The sequence below is a fragment of the Carassius auratus genome, unplaced genomic scaffold, assembly GCF_003368295.1.
Source record: "Carassius auratus strain Wakin unplaced genomic scaffold, ASM336829v1 scaf_tig00017067, whole genome shotgun sequence".
Taxonomy (NCBI): domain Eukaryota; kingdom Metazoa; phylum Chordata; class Actinopteri; order Cypriniformes; family Cyprinidae; genus Carassius; species Carassius auratus.
The window spans coordinates 134,358-158,607 of NW_020524736.1; the positions used below are offsets into that span (position 1 = coordinate 134,358).

At 37.4% G+C, this 24,250-nt stretch overlaps 1 protein-coding gene across 1 annotated transcript; it reads left to right on the plus strand.

The window, feature by feature from the left end:
* Positions 1-5,465: 5,465 nt before the first annotated feature.
* LOC113075468 (SLAM family member 7-like) lies at positions 5,466-12,287 on the plus strand. The gene is made up of 7 exons (XM_026248187.1): positions 5,466-5,523; positions 6,929-7,234; positions 7,618-7,872; positions 8,016-8,123; positions 10,496-10,538; positions 11,079-11,085; positions 11,983-12,287. The coding sequence occupies exons 1-7, from the start codon at positions 5,469-5,471 to the stop codon at positions 12,154-12,156; spliced, it is 948 nt and encodes a 315-aa protein (XP_026103972.1). The 5' UTR covers positions 5,466-5,468; the 3' UTR covers positions 12,157-12,287.
* Positions 12,288-24,250: the final 11,963 nt, after the last annotated feature.

Genomic DNA, 24,250 nt, shown 5'->3' on the forward strand with positions numbered 1-24,250 from the left:
GTGATTGTCCCACTTCAGGTCCTGAGAGATGGTGGTTCCCAGGAATCTGAATGACTCCACTGCAGTCACAGGGCTGTTCATGATGGTGAGTGGGGAAAGTGCAGGTGGGTTTCTCCTGAAGTCCACGATCATCTCCACTGTTTTGAGGGTGTTCAGCTCCAGGTTGTTAAGACTGCACCAGACAGCCAGCTGCTCAACCTCTTGTCTGTAAGCAGACTCATCACCGTCCTGAATGAGGCCGATGACTGTAGTGTCATCTGCAAACTTCGGGAGCTTGACAGAGGGGTCTTTAGAGGTGCAGTCGTTGGTGTAAAGAGAGAAGAGCAGAGGGGAGAGAACACATCCCTGAGGGGCACCAGTGTTGGTGGAGCAGCTGTTTGATGTGAATTTCCCCAGTCTCACTAACTGTTGCCTATCTGTCAGAAAGCTGGTGATCCACTGACAGATAGAGCTAGGAACAGAGAGCTGGGTCAGTTTGGTCTGGAGGGTTGTTGGGATGATGGTGTTGAAAGCCGAACTAAAGTCCACAAACAGGATCCTCACATAAGTCCCTGTTTTGTCCAGATGTTGCAGGATGAAGTGCAATCCTATGTTGATTGCATCATCCACGGACCTGTTTGCTCGGTAAGCAAACTGCAGGGGGTCCAGTAAGGGTCCAGTGATGTCCTTCAGATAACCCAGAACCAGTTTTTCAAACGACTTCATGACGACAGACGTTAGAGCCACAGGTCTGTAGTCGTTAAGTCCTGTTATCTTGGGTTTCTTTGGGATGGGGATGATGGTGGAGCGTTTGAAGCAGGAAGGTACTTCACACAACTCCAGGGATCTGTTGAAGATCTGTGAAAAGATGGGGGCCAGCTGGTCAGCACAGATTTTCAGACAGGCTTGTGTAACACCATCTGGGCCTGGTGCTTTTCTTCTTTTGTTCTTCTTGAAGACCTGGCGCACATCATCTTCACAGATTTGAAGAGCAGTAGGTGTGGAACGGGGGATTGCATTCTCTGTATTTCCATACCGAGAAAAGAGATCCTCTGCACCGGGGAGAGTTTGCTCTTTTCCCAGTTGACCTGAAGACCCAGTCGGGCGAGGTGTCTGAGCACCAGATCCCTGTGCTCGCACAACCGCTCTCGAGAGTGAGCTAGGATCAGCCAGTCGTCGAGGTAGTTGAGGATACGGACACCCTGTTCCCTGAGAGGAGCCAGGGCCCCCTCCGCAACCTTCGTAAAGACGCGGGGAGAGAGGGCCAACCCGAATGGGAGAACCTTGTACTGATATGCCTGCCCCTCGAAAGCAAACCGAAGAAACGGTCTGTGTCGAGGAAGAATGGAGACATGAAAGTACGCGTCCTTCAGGTCGATCGCTGCAAACCAATCCATCGGACGAATGCATTCGAAAATGCGCTTGGGCGTTAGCATCTTGAACAGGAGTCTGTGCAGAGCTCGGTTCAAGGCACGCAGGTCCAGGATTGGCCGTAACCCACCTGTCTTCTTGGGTACTATGAAGTAAGGGCTGTAAAAGCCGGACTTCATGTCGGCTGGAGGGACCGGCTCTATCGCGCCCTTTGCCAGCAGGGTCGCGACCTCCGCGCGCATGACAGGGGCATCTTTGCCCACCATCGTCGCGTGGACACCCCGAAACCTGGGGGGACGCCTGGCGAACTGAATCGCGTAGCCGAGCCTGAGCGTCCGGATGAGCCAGCGGGAAGGCCTGGGGAGCTCTAGCCAGGCTCCCAGGAACCGAACCAGCGGGGTCAGGGGACTACAGGCGTACCCACAGTGGGGCAGCGTGGTGGAGCAGACAGCCCCGGCCTGGGAGGCATAGCGTCCCTTAGCGGGGGCGGAGTGTGGGCACTCGTCTGACTCCAAGTGGCAAAGAGGGCATGAGAAGGCGAAGCGTTCTTGAGCCGTCTTTGCATGGAAATTGGCAAGGGGAGAGGGGAACGAGAGCGGCGAGGAAGCACGTCGCCAGCTGTCATTCGTGGCCTCTTGGGACCCGGAGGTAGAGGAAACAGCTCTTTTAGTGAAGATTTGGGTACCACTGGCCGCAGGGCCAGTGGCGGAACAAAAGGAAAACGAGAACAAAGGATTCTCCCCCGGCCCTCATCCGGGGGAAGGAGTGGTCCTGCTACCATCTCCTGATGAGCTGACGTCTCCAACTCCAGGTCGCCCGTCTCAGGAACGCCGCTTGGCCTGGCGTTTGGCAGGTTTAGGGGCAGAGACGGGTTGCGCTGCCCTTCTGCGGCCATCTCCTCGCTGCGGCCGGGGTGAAGGCTGCTGCTGTGGCCGAGCGGGAGTGGAGGAGGCCGCAGGGGGGCGCCCTCGGCGACGAGCAGGCTGAGGTTGCGCCGGCGGCGGGGTGGAAGCAGCAGAGGGCCGCCGCGGCAGGATGTGTCTGAAGGCCTCAGACTGCTTCTGGGCGGCAGAGAACTGCTGGGCAAAGCTCTCTACCGCGTCGCCGAAGAGGCCATCCTGGGAGACCGGGGAGTTCAGGAGCTGAGCCCGATCAGACTCCCTCATGTCTGCCAGGTTCAGCCATAGGTGGCGCTCCTGGACCACCAAGGTGGACATCACCTGACCCAAGGAGCGCGCAGTGACCTTCGTCGCCCGGAGAGCGAGGTCGGTTGCAGTGCGCGCCTCCTGCAAAACCCCTGGGTCAGCACTGCCCTCGTGCAGCTGCCGGAGCAGCTTGGCCTGATAGACCTGCAGAGAGGCCATGGCATGCAGCTTTAAAAAGACGCAAATCGGCCCGTATCTCTTTTGTGAGAGAAATTTGTCTCTTTTAGAGGTGTTGAAGCGCTCAGGGGAACGCGGGAGCTGTCGCAGGAAACCCAGACGAACCGCTGAATCGCGCCGTCACACCAACACCAGCTCTTGCTTGTAAACACTCCGGTGATTGCAGCAAGCGATGTGCTCGGCTCCGAAGCGAAAGCTTGAATGCGAGTTGCTCGCGTTGCTCCTTATATACCCGCTCTGCGGGGCGGAGCTCGCGATGCAAATTCCGCAGACCAAGGTACTTTGTGTACCATTGGCTCGTTTTGTACCACTCGAAGGTGATTGGGCTCTCGGGCGAGATCCCATTCGTAACGTCGAACGTGACCGACTGAAAGGGAACTACAGCAACCCAGTGAAAGTGCAGTGTGTAAGACACATGCCTTTGGTGTGAGAGACCCAGGTTCTAATCCACTGTGAGACACCAATGTGTCCCTGAGCAAGACACTTAACCCCTAGTTGCTCCAAAAGATCTCTTTTGCCTGTTGATAAAGTTTGCTGTTGGATGTCTGTTTCTGTTTCTACAAGAAATAGGTTGATTCTGGGAATCTAAGAGGCTTTTTGTTTTGCTCTCCTGAATTTTTCTAAACTCATAACATTCTAAATCAATATTCAAATTAATAATATTGCAGTATATTAAGATCTGCATTCTACAGTAACATCTAATCAGGTAGTTACAGCCCATCAAGCAACATTAGTTCACCACCTTCAGGCTGACTTACACTGAGACACTAGATCTCTGCCTCATCTAAATTTATGGCCAGGACCTGCAGAACTTTCAACACTATCTCACGACCAATTCATACTTATTTTACAAGGTGGCTAATTCGTACAAATTTGTACCACCTCACTCGTACGATTTTATATGATTTGTCTAAACCTCAATGTCGGTTAGGTGTGTGTGTGTGTGGGGGGGGGGTGTTAGGTGTAGGTCAATCTTACCAATTCATACGAATTGTGCAACTCATAAAATACCTACGATTTTGCAAAAATCTTGTGAATTTGAATGAGTTTGGTAGTACGAGTTCGTACGCATAAGTCACCTCGTAAAATATGTACAAATTGCCGTGAGATCAGGTTGGAACTTTCCTCTCACCTCAGCGCTTTAATAGGATTATGGTCTGACACTGATTTGTTTGGTCCATTTGGCCCTTGTCTTAAGTGCATTCAATGCATTAGATAAAAGATTATCAAAGTGCCATTTATTTAAAAGAAAGATGGCACTTCCACACTTTTAATTGTATTTTAGGGGAATGAATGAAGTGATAAAATGTATACAGTACCTTCAATGCAGGTAAGCTGCTTTGGATAAAAGAATCTGCCAAATGCATTAATGTACATATACTGTTCAAACTATAAAACAAAATGCTGTGGCACATGTGCTTGTGAAAACCTTAACGGATGTGACGGCAGCTGACCGACACCCAGCCACCAAAACAACCTGTAGAGAAAAAAGCCCCTAAAAGTGAAGTAAGTTCTGAGAAAAGATCGATCATCTTTAGTTGATGAGATGTGGTCTGACACTGTGTATTTTGTGTGGTTTAAGTCTGCTGGTATATGGTGATTAGCAGAGTTGTTTGTTTTGCAGCACTGAGCAGTTATTTTACATAACTTTATCATAACAAAACAGTACAAAAGCATTTCCAGATGACAAATATCTGGACATGCCTAGTAGTTAATGTTAATTATTGTTTTCTAAAAACAGAATGTCAAGTCAACGACATCCCATATTAAAAAGATTTTATTCTTATCAATCACAACTCATCAATCATGTCCAGATATTTGACTGGTGGTGATGTCAGTATGGATGTTAATCCTATTTCTGTAAAATGTTTGTGAAAATAAAATGTAAATCTCCCAAGAAATTCTGTACATATACCAAATACTTTGACAATCAATATATACTTAATAAACTTCTGCTAATGCAAGGATTTGGTGTTTGTATTTTTTTCCACACCAAGCCACGCCCCTCAACAAGTTCCTCCCCCATAACAAAGCCCGCCCCAAAATCTCACTCTAAGATGAACTCAAAAGTTGCCAGCCCTGCATTTGTTCCTTTAGTGAAGTGGTAAACTCACAAACACTGCTGAGCGGGAGTAGGAAGTGTCTCAACCGACTGAGCACCGGAAAGTTTGGTTCTGTTTTTTCAGTGCTTATGTTTCCGCCACAGACTGAGCTAGATACATTTGATTCTTGTGACATCTCACTGTTTCCAAGCAACAGAGGTGCCTCTTTGTAGCCCTTTGTCATTTGTGGTTCTCTGTGCACCTTGATATTAGTGTCAAAATGTGCCGTGTGTAAAAAGTGTCAAAGTGTATTTTGCTGAATTCAGAAGTGGACTATTCCTGCGCTTTTGCTGTGAGAAAGGAAGGAAGTTGAAGTGTGAAGTTGTTGTATTAAACACTCTTTTTTCTTTAAAAGTTGTTTAAAAGTTAATTAAACACTTCGTTTGGTGTGGTACAATACATGCAAACACCTGCACATTAATAATGAGATAGAGAGATGTTACTGAAATGTTTTTCTACACTTGAGTTCCCATTATTTTGTTTAATTTCTGAATAAAATCTAGGACCTCTGAAGGATCAGCAGGAAGTTTTTTTTTCCATCAGTAAAATTATATTGAAATTGAGTGAATCCAGTGAGGCGGCAGTCATTTTGAGTTTTGCCTCTTTTATTAAGTTTTGATACATTTTTAGGAGGATGTCAGTGAATCAACTACTCTTATTACTTATTTTTCTTCAGACCTCCAAAACAGGTAAAAAAAAAAAAAAAAAATATATATATATATATATATATAAATATATATATTTGTTTATTATACAAATTATTGATTATTAAAGGTTATTGTGACAGTGAGGACCACCAAAAGCATGGTTCATATTTCACTGATCATTTACTTAAATACTCTCTATGCTACTCTATACAATAATTTAGTCTACTCTCAGTTTTTGATGATTATCAGTTTTTAATTTGTAAAAACATTCTGAAACAAACATACTCTTACACACTCCTTTAAGTTATTTAGAAATTTTTCATTTTTTAAGTTACTAAACAGCTGTTTAAAACCTTGATTTTTACTTTCTATTTTTTTTAAAAGCACTAGTGTTAATATCTTTTAGTAATTTTACTATGGAGAGTATGCAGATGAACTTTTCCTAATGTGACTGTAGTTTTTCATACCTTTTATTTTCACCTCCGTTGCAAGCACAATAAAAATGTCATTATTCATAGCTGTGGTGAGTTTTGTTCAAGTGTGTGAAGTCATAATCAAACTCTTTGGCAGTTCTGATCACCAAACTCACAATTAACATAATATCATAAAGCATGTATTTACAGCATAGCTGTTTACTGAGACATATCTCGTGTGTGTATCTTGTAAATAGGAAATGTGAAAAGAGTCTGATCACATAAGTAATACAAAATTAACTTATATTATCATAATCCTTTGTTATCAGTAGAACCATTTTATTTTAACAGCTAATTTTACATATTCTTACCACATGTCGGTGGATTGTAATTTCCAATAAACGGACATCTGATATGATCTGAAACAGACCTTAGGTGGTTAGCTCTAAGCCAACAACAGAGCGGACCAAAACACATTCAAAATGGACTAAAGATTATTGTTTAAACTAAAAGAGGCGATTAGCTGAATTACTGATAGCTGTCATTTGTGTTTGTGCTCCTTATTGGATTTTTACATTTTTGTTTGTGACAGAAACAGATGACCCAGAGTTTTTTTTTTTTTTTTTTTTTTTTTTTGCTGCATCTGAGGGTGTTTAACTACATCCAAACAATAAGAGAATATAACAGATTTTGTGTATGAAAATGTGTATTTGAACTTAAATTCCCACTCCTTTGCAGACTGAGTTAAATTATACATTTTGAGTATTGTCAAAACTTTTGACATTTGACTTCTTTTGTCATTTGATAAATGCATTACAGCTGATGTATACTGCATATCATTTTGAATTAAAAAATATATATATTAGGCTTTTTTTCACAAATCGGGGCTATTTTTTTCACAATATGACAACTACATTAACATTAATATTCTTGATCATTCCTATTTAAAAATAAATAGATAAAAGTACAATGGGTCTTGTGTGTTCAAGTTCACCAGCTGCACTCAGAAAACAAGTATCTTTCTCTCTTCTCAGGGTTCAGTGCTGAGATCTCTGTGTTAGTGCAGACAGGAGATTCTGTTCAACTGGATATACAGACACAACAACTACCAGAGTTTGATATTTTATTCTGGATGAATGATAAATCAGAGAATATTGTTAGATATAGTGATTCCAAAGGAGTAACACCTCACGAGTCCTACAAGGACAGAGTGGTTTTCAATGATAAAACCTTCTCTCTGACTCTGAAGAACATGCAGAAGACAGACAGTGGACTCTACACAGCAAGAATAATTGGATTAATAAACAAAGATTTGGTCTTATACAGAATATCTGTTATAGGTGAGTGTGATTTTGCTTTGTGTGTTCAGCTCATAAAAAATAAAAAAAAAACTTAATTATGTTGATGTTTTACTCTGTGTGGTATTATATAGCACAAGTGATGAAATTAATCACATTTTCCAATCATGCTTTACACAGAGATGATGTAAAGAAATTATATGTGGTAAAATAAAGTTTGGTATTAGTCTAGTCCCTATCAGATTAAAGACAAAGCACTGCTGTGATTAAACATACACCAAGACTATAGGCAACTTCTTAATATACAATCAAATTAATACAAACAGAAACTCTGAATATGATTGAGTTTGATGATGTTTGAGGATTCTTTAAACACAGTTGATCAACTATTCTGATGTATGTTTGTGGAATATATATTCTGTCAGATGCTGTGGAGGCTCCTGTCCTGACTGTGAACTCAAACTGGTCCAGCAGTGACTCCTGTACTGTGAACTTCACATGTAGAGCTCATGAGCTCATGATTAACTCCAGCTATCAGAACAACAGATGCTCTCCACAGGAAGTGACATCACAGATCAACGCTCTCATCCTGGACTGCAGTGAGGAACACATCTTCTGTAACCATAGCAACCCTGTCAGCTGGAAACAAGACAGAAGAAACATCACACAACTCTGTGGAGGTAACACACACACATATTAACATTAACTGTCAAATCAAATATCTCATTTTGATTTAATGAATCCAGTCTAACTGCTGTAAAGTGAACTCAGAAAAACTGATCTGTCAATCGTAGTTCTTAATTATAAACTTCTCATTTTCCAGATGAAATCTCAAAGAGTGATTCATCTCGCCTGGTTATAGCAGTTGGTACGGTGGCAGGGTGCATTTTGCTTTGTGTTTCAGCTGCTTTGTGCTTTAAGTATAAAAAAGGTATGTCCATATTAGCTCACATACATTCTCTATATAAACTGATCTCTGTGTTCATCAAGTTGATCAATTAAGTAATTTACTTCATTTGTAAAATAATTAAAAAGAATGATGGTGATATTTCTTCCGTTTTAGTTAACTGTAATACTTTAGAATGGGGTGTTCTTCCAATTTTTATAATTCTCGTCTCTACAAAATATCCTCTGATGAGATCATTTAAACATCCTTAGTAGCAACCAGTTATTAACCAACAATAAAATATATTTAAGAACACTGGTCATTCTAAAATACAGTACTTTGTTTTTTTTGTTTTTTTTATTAAACCTTACTTTTGATCTATATTCACCTCGACACAACTCAACCTGTTCAGGTTTAAATCTCACAAAGTTTGTAACAACGATGAGGACAGAAACATATTTGTTCTTTGCTGGTGGCAAAAAAAGAGAAATGAACAATAATTTTATAATCCTGAGAATAATTATTAAAAGCAAAACAAATAAAACACAAAGGATTTCCAAAAATGTAATAATTATCTTAATTTCTAACAGAAATGGTTTACAACTACTTCTGTTTTCAGCTGAGTACATGAGGAAAGCCTCAGATGCCGAAGTACATAGTACAAAAGAAACTCAGTTTAGAGCAGTTCAGCATTAACAGTCAGCCAATATAAATATATATATATATATATATATATATATATATATATATATATATATATATATATATATATATAATCTGTTCTTACTAAAGCGCATGGGTCAAAATTACCATAGAGTGCCTTTCAACCCTCTGAATACTCACACATTTTGGTCTTAATTTCCCATTGGCTTTATGTCATGTCATAAATAGTAGACACTTAAGTACTATATATTAGTTGAGCTCCCTCACATTTTGATAATTATGCAAATTATTTTCTGAAAGTTGCAATGTCCCTTTCCTTAACAGGGTTATTTGTTTGCTTTCAAATTATAAATATGTAAAATATTTTATGTAAACCCTGTGTTTTTAGAGAAACACATACAACTTGCACATGTATTTTTTTCTTATTGGAGAAAACTGTGATGTTTGGATGCATTTTTTGTTTGTTTGCTTGTTATTGCTCCCACACCTAGCTATTGAACACACTGGATTTATATAGATATGATTGAATTGTTATATTAAATATTAATTTGAAATATCAAGATGATGGGGTAGACACATGATGCAGAACACACAAAGCATAACAAAATATGACAATGAAACATATATTCAACTTGGAATTGTTGAATTGATTGATTGGAAAAAATAAATCTAATAATAATAAATAATTGAATTACTGTCTCAATCATATAAAGTAGTACAATAGCATTTCATTCAATTATAAAAACAAAGTAGCAAACAGTAATTTTGATAAATACAGCAGATTTTATCAATGCAGCATACACAGCTTGTTCATGAGGCCTAAAAAATAGTATATGCACATACTACTATTACTCCTTGACAGAACATTATACAGTAAACTCAATCATATTTCCAATTATTTTATAGCAATATTAACTACAAATGAATGCTATATCCACCCTGTCATATATATGTCCAACCTAAGTGGCAGACAGGGGGGCATTTTGAGCTTCAATTAACATATTAGCTTACAACAAACTGTGACTAGCTAAATAGTTATTCTAGTTGTTGAAGAGAATTTGGTTTACTCAAACTTACATATTTTTAAAATACTGTATTCTGATCACTTCCCGCATATTTTATGCTGACAGGGTGAACATGCTGAGCTTTGGCAAAGCAAGAAAGCAAACTTATACGAAGAAAATGTTTCCCTTGGAAAGTCACCAACTTACTCACCTCAGCCGCCCGCCACTAAAGAGACAAAAAATCCTGTCCCGATGTCTCTAAAGTGGACAAACTCTTCTTTTTTATTAAATAAAAATATTGTTTTATTACCAAAGGATCAATTCACTTAAATTGAGTAATCTCTTATTTAATAAAATATTATTAGAAGAACAACATTTTTAAATTGTACGATTTAACTAGTCTAATTGAAATTTAATGAGCAGTGCATGGGACTTGGCAAAATAACATGCATCCTCTAACACAAAACAAAACACAAATCTAGAAAATGTATCGAAAGAGCCAAGCAATGCTTTAGTATCAACAGAAAAACTTAGCCTCATAACACACACTTTTATAGTCATTTTTAAGTTATCATGGCAAATGAGTTATTTATGTACAGGACACTAAAAGGCACCCTACAGTGATATTGACCGGCATGCTAAATTTAATTTAATAAAATAAATATTTTTTAAGATGCATATATGAATATATTCTTTATTATTTGATAATTATTGATGTTGATATGTTGCTGTACATTGTAAACCTCACAGGTTCCCAGGAGGAGAAAGTAGAAGGTAATACAGTCAAGTCGAGGTAAGCTTCAAACTACTTTTCATCACTCAGCTTGCAGACACCATTGATATGTTGTTATGTGGTATACACTGTAAAAAATGATTATTTGAACTTGTAAATAAAGATAGCATCAGTTAAGTAAATTTTACAAACAAATACTATTTTGTCTTTTTACTTCAAATATCATGTTTAATTCAATGAGCTATTTGATGTTTCATTTTTTATTTATTTTACTTAAATACATAAGTAAATTCAAATGGAACTGCCTAGGTAGAAATGAAAGTTAAAACTCATAAGTATATTTTACTTGGAACCGTTTGTTATGTTTACAAGGATTCTTTAAGTAAATATCAAAGTTATGATCCCATATTTCCCATCAAGCAATGGGGCATGAATAATTAAAATGTACAGTGTTTTATGTTTATTTTAGTTGTTAGTTGTTATTTGTTTTAGTAACATATTGTTTTGTGACACCTGGAGTTTATTTTCTATTCAAAATAACCCATTGATACTCAAACACTATACACTGATTGTTACCGTCACTGTGTGTGGTGTACCAAGTATTGAGGTCTTGTGTTCAGGTGGCAATTAATTTTATTGAGTGGGCATATTATCTTAAAATGATAACAGGATAAACTTAGCAAGCTTTTTTCAAGTAAATCCTACTCCACATTTTTTACATAGACATCAAAAACTTTCCTCTGCACAAATCAGTGGCTCCCAAAAATGTCAAAACATATCTACTGACATGTGGTGATTATTATCACAGCAGAAAACATTTAGACACATTATTATAGACGCTTATTTAATAATTAAACCTTCTCAAGAAAACATTGATATGACCATCCTAAATAAACCCTTCAGCATCAAAAACCAATTATTTTAACTGATTAAAGTTTACTTTTTGTCACCAGCAAAGATAACCAATTTGTTTGTCATTAATGTGATAAGAGTCATGCAGGCTCACAGTGAAAACAATTAGCCTAAAAATAAATAGTAGTTAAAGTAGTACAACAGCATTTCATTCAATTATAAAAAACAGTAGTACACAGTCATTTTGATAAATACAGCAGATGTTTAACAATGCAGCATACACAACTTGTTCATGAGGACTTTTTTTTTTTTTTTTTTGTAAGTGTATGCACATACTAACTAGTACTCCTTGACAGAACGTTATACAGTAAACTAGTATTTATTATTATTTTTTTTTTTTTTTTTTTTTTTTTTACATTTTAGGCTGGAGAAATGCAGAAACTCAGCAGTGATTGCAATCCCTATGACATTCCTGACCGGGTGAGAATAATCTAGTTAATCGTTAACAGGTTATGATTTTATAAAATGCTTGTTGTATATACTGTAGGTTTGTGAATGTTTTATTAATTTTTTTAGTTTAGTACTTGTTCAACAAAACGTAAGCATTCAGGAATGCATTTTAAAAATACTTCTTCTATATGTATTTCATTAGGTTCAAGCCGAGACACAAGAAGAAACGGGTGATAAACAACCCAGCACAACCTACTGCACAGTAGGACAACACCAAAAAACACCAACCCAATCTGAAACAGACCACACAATTTATTCAGCAGTGTGCAAACAACAAAACAAGAAACCACCTGTCATATCCGCCAGTGACACTTAAAATAAAACTGGTGGACATTTCTCACATGAGGAAGGTATCACAAGATCTGATCCCAAAATGGCATTTTTACTCTTACTATCTTGGTCATATCTTTATATGGAAGAAATAATGAGAACAATATACAAGTGTGTTATTTTGAAAATCCAATTTAGGTGTGCTTTCTCAAGCACTGGTTTAGTATATTACATTCAAACATCCAGATCCAACAGGTCTTTACTTTTTTGTGTATGACTGTGAATTATATCTTAGATTGATTTTACTACACAAACTTCATAACTTTTAAATATAATCCACAGTGAGAAAATATTAAATGCAGTAAACTGTGACAACTTATCTCACATGATAATTTAAGTATAAGAGGTGGGTAATGGATTACATTTACTTGAGTAAATTGTCTGGGTGACTAATATTTTTGGAAGATATTTAAATATGGGTATTTTTACCCTTACTTAGCTAAATGCTCTTACTTGAGCCAGACACAGACAGGTTTTTACAGCACTGCGCGTTATAACCAATCACACAAGATTCTGCTGAGCTTATGAATGCAATGGCCAATCAAATAAATAATGCTTAATAATAATTTGCCAATATGCTGTTATGGCTACTGTGTGTCACAAGACAGAAGAATATTCATCAGTGCACTAGGTTCGTTATTGATTTATTTATATATCTTTTTAGTGTTTTTAAGTGCCTTTCATTAATTACCACTAGAGGGCAATATTGTATCTTATTTCTGGCCATTTGTTTCTCATTAAATGATCAATTTTTTTTTTTTTTTTTTTTTTTTTACTTAAATCTTACTTAAATTGTACTTTTGTTGATTCTTGGATTAGTCTTGAAATACTGTTTCCAGAGATAGCCTTTAAACAAACTCTGGCACTCAACACTGGATATCATTCGCATTCTCAGATGAAGATTATTGAGATGGACCAAATTGAACTAGTTGTCTGATGAACATGACTGTAGATCCATCAAAATGCATGTGCGCAACTATTAAAGTAGAATATAAATATGATAACAAATAATGAACAATTAGGTTTAATACATTGAGACAAAATAACTATTCTGAAAGTATTTTCCTCATATTGAAAAGAATCGATATAAACCCTACTTACAGCAAATAGTGCATGTTATTAACAAAAAACTATATGAATAACTTAATATATGAACATTTTATCAATAAAATTATATTTAAAAATCAACCATATTACATTTATAGTGACAATTGTCAAAGAATCAAATTATAAATACATTTACAGTGCATTTTATTTGTCATTTTTCTGCTGTCTGGCTATTAAAGTGACTTATCAACCAAATTCTTGTTTCACTATCATTTCACTTGGTTTATCAGCTACAAATCAGAAATATTTCAAAAAGTCTGTGCTGTTGACTCGATAATGTGAATTTTCTGAAGTATGTAATCCACTTTATTTTGTAAGTAAACTCTTTTCTTTGAATGTGCGAGACTTGCGGTTCAAGTGTATTAAACTGTAAATTATCTGCGAGACAAACCAATGTGTTTGTGACAGTACATTCAAATAATGAGGAAAACAACCAGCTTGAAATATCAAATATCAAGCAAGCACCTTCATGAGCTGTAAAAAAAGAAATAAAAAATATATAAAAATAACTGGAAGCTAACGACCCAGAAGCCTCACACATTCAACTTACAATGGTCACTCTCTCTTTTTTTCTGTATTAAAAAACATTTTCTGTATTAGCCAATCTACTGCATATTCAAACATAGTTTTTTACATAATTTTTTTTTCATCTTCAGTGTTTCTGTATATGTTTTTGTATTTTTTCATGAATACAAAAGACTAGATGTGTTATATGTGAGTTTCATCTGCTGTCTTCAAAAATAAAATTGTTATATTAAATGTAAATCTTCTCAGATGAATTTGAAATATGTTTTTTTTTTTGTTGTTGTTGTTGTTGTTGGAAACCATGACTTATGTGCATACCAGGTTTAACTAATGAAAACAATTCTGTAAGCTTGAATCAGTCATGGGTCAGATGATTTACACAGGAAGTCGGGTTTATCCTTTCGTTGTTAATGTTTTAGGCAGTAGGGCAATCCGGTGCTATAATAGTAGACTATCATACAAACTGCACCGATGTGTCTGCCCGTTTCACAACAAACTGTTAGTTAGTCACCAGAAGGATTCCAGAGCTTGAACTGTTAGCAGAATAAAACACTATAGAGTCACACTTAAAATAATGATAGATCTATAATGTATACATAAATAGAGCTGCTTACATGTGAAAAAAATTGAGGTCTGATATCATTTTTGTGAATGAACGCTGAAGCTGCTCACTGTTATGTAGCGTTTTATTTTATAATCATATTCACAAACTGAGCTGGTTAGTTATGATTCTGAAGCTGTGTACACCTTTGTACAGTACTTGCATTTGGGGTCCTTAACGTGATGTTTTGTGATGTGACTGACTACCAAACAGGATGTAGATAAGTGTTAAAGAAGTGAGACTAGGGGTGAATAATGAAGTGGAACACTACGCATAGACCCTCTGGAACAAAAACATTTTCACCTAGTACATGTTAAAGTTATTTCATTTTGTTTGACTTTGTTATGCAGCTCTTCTCCATTTTGACTTTGTGACTCTTTAGGGTGGAATTTCACATGAGCTCAAAAGTCAGCTATATTTACTTAAACATTGCCTATAATTTTACACTCATGATTAGTCATTGTCAGGTGAAGTAGAACTTTTTTGTGAGCTTCAACAACCCGATCTCACGACAATTCGTACATTTTTTCACAAGGTGGCTTATTCGTACGAATTCGTATGACCACACTCATACAAATTCATACGATTGTTGCCAAATCGTAAAATACGTATTTTACGATTTGCACAATTCGTATGAATTTGTACGAATGACCTACAACTAACCCCGCCCCTAAACCTAACCGTCACTGGGGTCGTATAAAATCGTACAAGTGAGGTAGTACAAATTTGTACAAATAAGCCACCTCATAAAATACGTACGAATTGGTCGTGAGATAGCGTTGGCTTCAATGGAGTTTAGGCTGCTGCTGACCTTAGTTCTTTCTACGCACATTACAGGTACGAAATCTAATCATTTTTACTAATGTGAATATGTATTGGATTACTGATTTCTTATGGTGACAAATCACTAAATTAATGGGCAGTTGTAAAATTCTCCTGAAATTAAAGTTTTAATACCTAATGTTTGGTTACCAGGCTTTTTTTTTTTACATTTATCCAAAAATGTATTTTGGTTTCACTTCAAAGCTTGTTCAATGAAATATTTCAAGTATTTAATGAGACTTGACTGATTTGTTACAATAAAATATAGTATACGCTGTGTTTGGAGGGCAATCAGAGAGCCGCGTCTCACGGACAGCAACACCAAACCCGAGCTCTCCTTGCATCCTCCTGCACCTGACAAATTAATACAAATCGCAGATTAAAACATGAAAACAGAAAAAGATGTGAAGGAGCCCAATTCAGCACCAGCGCACAGTGTTCTGTGGCAGCTGGAATGAAGACAATATAAACAAATAACTGCATTTATAAAGGTATCTGACAAATAACTGCATTTATAAAGGTATCTGACCAAACACAGAGACACTCCAATCATTCAGAGTACAAATCAACATCTATCAAAATAGCTTACTTTGGTTAATAAATCTAGTCTAACAAGCTCAACTAAACTGACAACTGTAATCTTATTGTGTCTTATTTTCCAGAAAATGAATTAAACAATGACCAGACTGGGGGCGCTAGTGCGCATTTTCAGAAACTTGTGACGTCGCAGTCTGAGCTGCAGGCCCGGGTGGCTAATCAAGAGTTGGCTATTACTGACTTTGAGGCGCGAATTACCGTGCTGGAAACCAAGTACTCAGAGCTATCTAATAGGTATGATGACATAGCAACCACTCGCGGCGAACATTCTGCCTCAAAAATGTGTTCCAAACTGCGTGGTACTGTTAATGTGTGTGTCATTCAATATCTACTCCTGGCCGCCTGGTGGGAGTATGTTTTTCCTGAATACGAACATTAACTATGTTGAGTCCAAACCCCTGCAGCGTTGGACACTTCAGGATTTCAGCCCTGAGGTGTTTTCAGGTCACCGCGACTTATGGAAAATTTGCGTGGCTTTCAACTGGTCGGTGGGCTTCATCTAAGCTTTGGACACTACTGAAAGCTAGGTGGACATAAATACATAGCTTTTATCTTGGTACTGACGAAATTCCATCGAAATCCATAGAGGAGACGGTATTTAACTAAATCGCGGAAATTGGGTAGTCACATTTGTGGCGGGTAGATTAGAGAACGCCCTGTCAGATGGACTGCAGGTCTCGTTCAAAAAAAAAAAAGGAAAAAAAAAACTGATTGTCTGTTTGTGATTGACAATGAATATTTGTTGTGTACTTGTATGAATATGAATTAACAATTATTGTTGATGTGTTTTGTTGTTTTCTCTTGTATTCTGAAAATAAATGTTTATGAATATGAATGAACTCTTATTAATTATACTTGTTCAGTGAGGTCTGATGCCAATTCCAGCTCAAACAGTAAATTTTCATGATTTCATTTGAAAGAACTAACAAAATTCTACCTTCTATTAAAATTTCATGCAAATATCTGATAAAATGAGGAAGTTACAAGAAAAAATGTGTGAATATTACGCATTTTCGGTCACACGACTTCAATTGTAATTAATGTATACTATTTTACTAAATTCCCCGTTATTAAAAATGTCATAACTTTCGCAATCCTCAACTGATCTTCACAATCCAGGTGTCGGTGTAAAGGGAATTTTCAGCTCTGTCTAGTCATGTGATCCATTTCGATCTTAGGGGTGTTTGAAAATTTTGTCATCATACCTATATCTAAGCAAAACAATCAGCTCCGCGCTAAAGTTCTAGACCTCGAGGCTCGGTCTCGAAGGCACAATATTAAGATTGTGGGGATACAAGAGGACGAAGAGGATGGTAAACCCACCGAATTTGTCTCCAGGCTGATTCCTCAACTGCTCGGGGAAGAGCATTTCCCTCACTCGGTTAAAGTGGATCGAGCACATCGTTCTCTCCAGCCTAAGCCTGCAGCTGGTGAGAGGCCACGTACTATCTTGGCGCGCATCCATCATTTCCAAGTGAAGGAGCTGATTCTGCGTCGCGGGAGAATGCAACCATTAGAATACAAGGGTAAAAGAGTGCTGATCTTTCCTGATTATACCGCCGAGGTGATGACGCAACGGAACTCCTTTCGGGACGTAATGCAAGCTCTGCGCAAAAAAGGAATTAAGTTTACATTGCGGTTCCCAGCTAGACTGCAGATTCACCAGCATGAAGAGAGGCCGCCAACAGTCTTTGATGATCCGGAGAAGGCAGCGTGATTCATGGAAAAATGTGGTGAAAATTCCGCAGAGTAGACTCGAGTATGGTCGACTGCAATTTCCTTGTGCTGTTGCGTTTGTACTTGAGACTGACAGCTAGTAGAGTCGCTCCCACAGCGGACGAGTCGCTGTGAGCGCACAATGCACTAAACTACAACAATTACAATTGTGCTGCGTGCCTAATCTGTCATATGGTTTGTTCTCTTATTGGTTTTATGAATGCTTAATTTCAGTTGTGGGGTAGTACTTTCAGCCCTTTTTTTTTTTTTTAAGATGAAAACTGTATACATAATTCAGTACCTCCTTTCTAGTTTATTTTTTAACTTAACTCATTTTACGTATTTTATGTATTGATATTTACCCATTTGTTTATTTTAATTTCCCCCTTTTTATTTTTATTTAATTTTATTTATTTTTGTTTATTTTTTTTGCGGCAATATTCTGTCTGGGATCACGTAGTTGAGGCCTTGGGGAGGCGTTCTTTTTTCCTTGGAGGTGTTTTTTGATAACTGCCCGGCAGCTCCTTTCTGGATGGAACTAGGAATTGTGTGTCAGGTTCGGGTAGACACGAAGGTGGGTGGGGTAAGTTGCGGGTTGTTGTTCTTTCTGGCTCGGACTTGTTTATCCTATTTTTATTTGTTGTCTTTTTGTTCGTCTGTGTTTATTACTTTTTTGTTTAGTCTTTTACAATGTATTCTTCGGATGCTGCTAGTCATGTTATGTTTTCAAAGGTGGATGTCCATTCTAAGATTTAATTTATTTTATTTTTTTGTGTATGCCTAGGCCTCCTGATAAAGCATTGATTGAGGGGAAAATGTGACATTGGTCTCTTGGAACGTTAAGGGGCTTGGACATGCTATCAAAAGAGAAAAAGTATTTAGACACCTTAAATCATTATCAGCAGATTTTTGTTGATTTTTCTGCAAGAGACCCAAGAGACCCATATTAAAACGACAGAGCAGAGTAGATTGAAATGCAGTTGGATATCACAGGTCTATCAATCACCGTTCACTTCCCATGCTCGTGGGGTGGCCATTCTTTTTAGGAAAAGCATTCCATTTAAACTTTCCTCTATGGTCACTGATCCTTATGGCAGATATATTATTGTATCTGGAACCATAAACTTGTTCCCGCTGACTTTCTTAAACATCTATGGTCCAAACACTGACGACCCTAATTTTTTCAAGAAGGTTTTTGACTTGCTCCCCGATGGGAGTAATTCTAATATAAAAGTCGGGTCTGAATTGTTATTTAGACCCTTACTTGGATAGATTATCCACTCGCCCTCCCCCTGGAATTGTGTCCGTACAGGTTTTAAACAACCTGCAGGAATTTGGTGGACATTTGGAGAGTTCAGCACCCTGCTGACAGGGACTATTCTTACTACTCTCATGTCCACAAATCGTATAGTAGAATAGATAATTTTTTGGTTGATTCTCAGTTAATTTCACAGGTTATTGATTCCAAATACCACAGTATATTGATATCTGATCACAGTCCTCTGGCCATGTCTGTTGACTTCTCTCTCCCTAAGCGATCTTATTCCTGGCGTTTAAGCATCAAAAATACATTTTGGTCAAAAAATACAAAAATTACGACTTCATTCAGCATCGTCTTCTCTTCTGGGTCTGTTGTGAGTGCGACTGTGACTGTTGATGTATGACGCTGCTGACGTGTTTTCCAGTGTGCCCAATAACAAAAAAAAAAAAAAAAAAAAAAAACACATCAGCAGCGTCAGATGAATGGAGGTCTCATGGGTTTGTAATGACATGAAGGTGATTCATTAATGAACATTTTTATATTTGGATGAACTAACCCTTTATGTATTTTAGAGAAGTACTTTTCCTGAAAACTGTTGCCTAAATATTTACATAATACAAAGTGCACCTTTAAACTGCTATACAAGCCTTTTGAAATGTATATTGTTACATCATAGTACTTCTTTAGCAATAGCATTTGGGCATCAGATATCCTGTAAATAAAAATGCCACCAACCCCTTATATTTTTTCAGTCTGAGGAAGGACAATAAAGTCAGTATTGCATTCCTTAGATGCAAGTATAAGTCTATTGCTTGATAGGAGTCCTTTGGAAGCTCAACGTTTGCTTCAGTCATAACAGAATTACAAATGTCATAGACATCACTGTCACAAGGTACAGATGAACGAAATGTGCATTCTGTCTTGCACAACTGTAGGTGTCCTGGGTCCGCTGGTGACATGTAGTTCTCTGTTCTGTAGAGCTCTGGAATAAGTACATGACATTGGGTCTACCGCTTGGCACTCTTTCGTTTTTCGATAGTCGTATTACATGCGCATCCCACACACGTGCAGTTTCATCCAATTCATCCTGCAATTAAATAAATAATTATAGACATAAAGGTTTGCATTAAAGTTATTCAACCTGCAATTGGGAGTGTAATTTTTTTAGTCTCTAGATCATCAATATCCATAAACACGTTTCATTTAGGTCTTCATTAAAGTGACTTTTTAATAGAAATGTAATATTTCGTAAGGAAATTGTGTTGAGAATATTGTGATGAGTAAAAAAAATAAATAACAGCATATATTTATAATTATAATTATAAGTCTTATACTTATACTTAGAATTTAAGGGATATATCATCCAAAACGTTGTTCCAAACCTGAATGAGTTCCTTTCTTCTGTTGAACACAAAATAAAATATTGTGAAGAATGCTGTATACCAAGTAGTTTTTCTTACTGTGAAAGTCGGTGTCTACCATCAGCTGTTTGGTTGTCAGTATGAAGGTAAGGAGCTCATCCACGTTTGGAACAACATAAGGGCGAGGTCGGTGCATCTTTTGGTCATTTGATTTTCTATTTAAAAAAAATAAATATAAATGAGAAACAGTTTGATTTTCGTTTTTTCGTTTTGTTTAAGAAATGGAAACCGAAAATGTAGCTGGATTTTTCGTATTTTTGTGTGTGGGTAAAAAATGAGATTATGCTTTAATATTTGTTTGAATGTGTGGGCGGCGCTGAAACGCCCCTTTTCCCTTCTGTACTGCACTGACAAGCGGCAACCGCAAGCTCAGTTCATTTTCAACAGGAGAGAAGCGGCAGACAGCAGAGTTTATTAATACTGTTTTTAAAATAATTATATTTATTTATTTATTTATTTAGACCAAACAGAAATTACTTTATTCAATGACATTTTAATTTTACTGTAGGCCTATGTGATCTACAATGACATGAAATATGCAGATTTTTAGCCTACTAATTTTATTCTATGCCTATTTAAGAAAAACCTCACAGGTAGCCTAACATGTTTTCATTTTCTATTACAAACAACAGCAACTGAAGCTTTATCTTGTATAGTTTAGTCTGCTGCACTTCTCCAATCGGCGGATCCCAATCCACACCTTCCATCCCGATAACAGGGGAAAGAGCTTCAGCTCCGTCAGTTTGGGTTGTAAGAAACCCTAAATAACACGAAAACCTTATAAAACTCAACAGGATGTGCTTTCTGCCATCTCGGTCTACATTAACTTCTTAAATGAACCAGGCTCATGCATCAGATAAACCATGTCTAGCTGGACATGTCTACTTTTAAAATAATCCATTTAAATAGAAAATAATAATAATTTTATATTTAGGCCTATGTAATTCAAATGAAACCAACGAAACCCTCTGAACTCATTATCTGTAATGATGTCACACCATCACTATATTCATATGGTCATCTACAGAATTTGTGAATTCAGTTCATAATTCTAAGTAGCCTATAGCCTATAATTAAAACATTTAAAGTAGACTAATTATGGGCAAAACTTAACTTATTTTAATATAAATTGTATTATAAATGTGGGGTTGGGTTTTTCCCATTTAATTTTTTTATGAATGGCCTAGAATAAAATAAGTAGGCAAAACATTAGTAGTAGGCCTATATTTTATTCCATGTCATTGTAGATCACAGGCTAAAGTAAAATTCAAATGGCGTTTTATGAATAAAGTTGTCAAGTCTGATTTGTCAATAGCAGCAAATGGAAAAATATATAATATTTTTTATTTTATTATTAATTTAATTAATTTATATTATTATAATTATTATTTTATCTTGCAAGCACCACTATAATTATTATTTTATCTTGCAAGCACCACTAGCAAAGATTCCGGAGGATTAATAAACTCTGCTGTCTGCCTCTTCTCTCCTGGTGAAAATGAACTGAGCTGACCAAAAGATACACGGACTGGATGAGTAAATAATTTTCAGTTTTGGAATTAAAGGGATAGTTCATCCAAGACAGTCACACTCATGGACTTGGGGGGTTAGTTTGACCCCACACAGTAAATGATCACCTATATAAAACAATATACACTTTTGATGATGCAGATTATGACATTTTCACAAATAGGCATTAGTCTTTATTTTTTATTAATGTGCATTTTTATTAAACAATTATTTACTTATAAGGTTTGTTTTTACTTCAGTAAAATATGAATTGTTACATTAATTCAGTAAAAACTATATAATAAAACGAATAAATTGGCAATGTTATGGATGATAACATGGATTCGCGATACTTTTGGTGAATCTCAAAGCAATGCTTTATAGGTAAAATATGCTGTGCAGTGTGCACTATGCCTACATCGTTAACTTTTAAGACAAAACTCACCTGGATAATTCCCAAGAAACAGAAAAGGATGAGATTTTTATCCAAAAATCCCCCATCGAACAATCCTCTGTCCTTCAGGTCAGTGAACAAAGAGATGAAAAATTCCACGCATTCTTTCCTGAGGAATCCCCACCAACTCTCTATTCGCTGATTGGCTGTGCTTGCACCTTCCAGGTAGCTGTCAATTTTGGAGTCTGGCAGAATGTTGCGTCTGAGCAAACGCTGGAAGTCTCTCACGTGCCCGTTCTCTGTTCCACAGTCGCCTCTCATGATCCGAGGACAGCCAGCTGAACTCTCCACTGTTTCCACGTAGTATCCTCCGACGACCTTCGGGTCACTGCTGGTTGTGAACGCATTTAGCCAAATGATCTTCCTTGAAAAGCCGTCAATACAGCCGTTAATACAAATACCATATGGCTTTAGTTTATCGTAGGAATCAAAATGCCAGATGTAATTAGGTCCTTTTGCAAAATAGTTACGCCAATGGAGACGTCGGGCTTTCCTAAATTCTACTCCAGCAGGATCTAAGAAGCTCAAAATGAAGCGAACATGTTCTTTTCTAACATGCAGTCCGTTTTCGTTACACTTTGCGTGCATCCACCTGTATCCGTGGAGCTGGCCTGATGTTTGGAGTTGATGCTGAATAAATGCGATAGCGTCTTCGAAGCTTGAGTAGTCTTTTCGTCGAAACAGGCGTCTAGACCTCAAAATGCATTTTAGATGCCGCTCAGTGATTATATATCTGTGTCGAAATGCAAGAAAAGAGACAATTTCTCTGTACTGAAGGCCAAGTTTAAAACAGATCTCAATTAATTTGTGCGCATCCATGCTTTTGCCTCCAGAGAGTGATGGCAGAGAGTGAAACGGAAACTGTAACCCGTGAGCAAGCAGAAAGATTCTCGTGTGCACGCCATAGTTTCTCGTGAGCACGCAATAGTTTCTCGTGAGCACGCAATAGTTTCTCGTGCGCACGTCATAGTTTCTCGTGAGCACGCAATAGTTTCTCGTGCGCATGTCATAGTTTCTCGTGAGCACGCAATAGTTTTCTCGTGCGCACGCAAAATTCTGTGTTTTTATTTTTTTTGCAAAGGTCACTTTAGGGGCTCCGTACAGTAGCCAGGTGGCGAAGACAAGAAAAAATTAACTAAATTACAATGTCACTTGCAATGGCTACTTGCACTCTGGTACCTGTGACACTTGCAATCGACACAAATCGTGCATGTTGCCAATGGAGACAACATTAAACGCAACACGCAAAGTTTCGCGTTAAGCATTTTTCCACATGGAATAAACTGTCTAGAACTCATTTATATCACTGTCTTTGTCCACTAAGCCACATTATGTGTTTTATTTATAATGATTTTCTATAGGAGGAAAACGTTATGTACAATTTAACGCACTGCGTTCTGTACTCGTCTGCTTGCCTGTATGGAACTGATCCTTTTAAAATCACTTAATGCATTTCATAATGCACGTTCATATTTGCTGGTCTGTATATACGTTTGAGTCAACAACAAGACATAGGCTATGCCTATATTGCCTATATGCCTATGTCTTGATCATCTTAGTCTGTTATTAGGCCACATTAAACGTTCGCATTGTGTTCATAGCCATCTGCTTGCCTTGTAGTACATTAAATAATAACTATATATCGAATTTGGTCGTTTAATTGAACTTAAATAAATAAATAAATGTATTTAATTTTTATATAATTTAATTGAACTTAACGTATCCTAATACATTATGCCATATTAAGTGATTGTTTTTTCTACAGGAGGAAAACGCTTAACGAAAGACTTTGTGTATTGCGTTCATATTCTGCTGTTCTGTGGCCACGGATTTGCCGGTCTTGTCTTTTTCTTGCAGGACCCTGTACATTATAGTAGTAGGCCACAGCGTCTCATCTCCATTGGCAACATGCACGATTTGTGTTGATTGCAAGTGACGTCACAGGCACCTGGCTACTGTTGTGAAATGTTGAGAGATTCAAACAAAAAGTAATAAATAAATAGAACAAATTTTTTTTTTAAATAAAATAAAGACTGCAAGTGACATCGCTAGCGGAAGCACAAGTGT

What these genes read in the sequence shown, in the direction of transcription:
- LOC113075468 (XM_026248187.1), top strand. Translation starts at nt 5,469, where the DNA reads ATGTCAGTGAATCAACTACTCTTATTACTTATTTTTCTTCAGACCTCC. An exon ending in ATACAGAATATCTGTTATAG is followed by an intron (nt 7,235 to 7,617) that starts GTGAGTGTGATT and finishes ATATTCTGTCAG; the next exon opens with ATGCTGTGGAGGCTCCTGTC. An exon ending in GTGCTTTAAGTATAAAAAAG is followed by an intron (nt 8,124 to 10,495) that starts GTATGTCCATAT and finishes TAAACCTCACAG; the next exon opens with GTTCCCAGGAGGAGAAAGTA.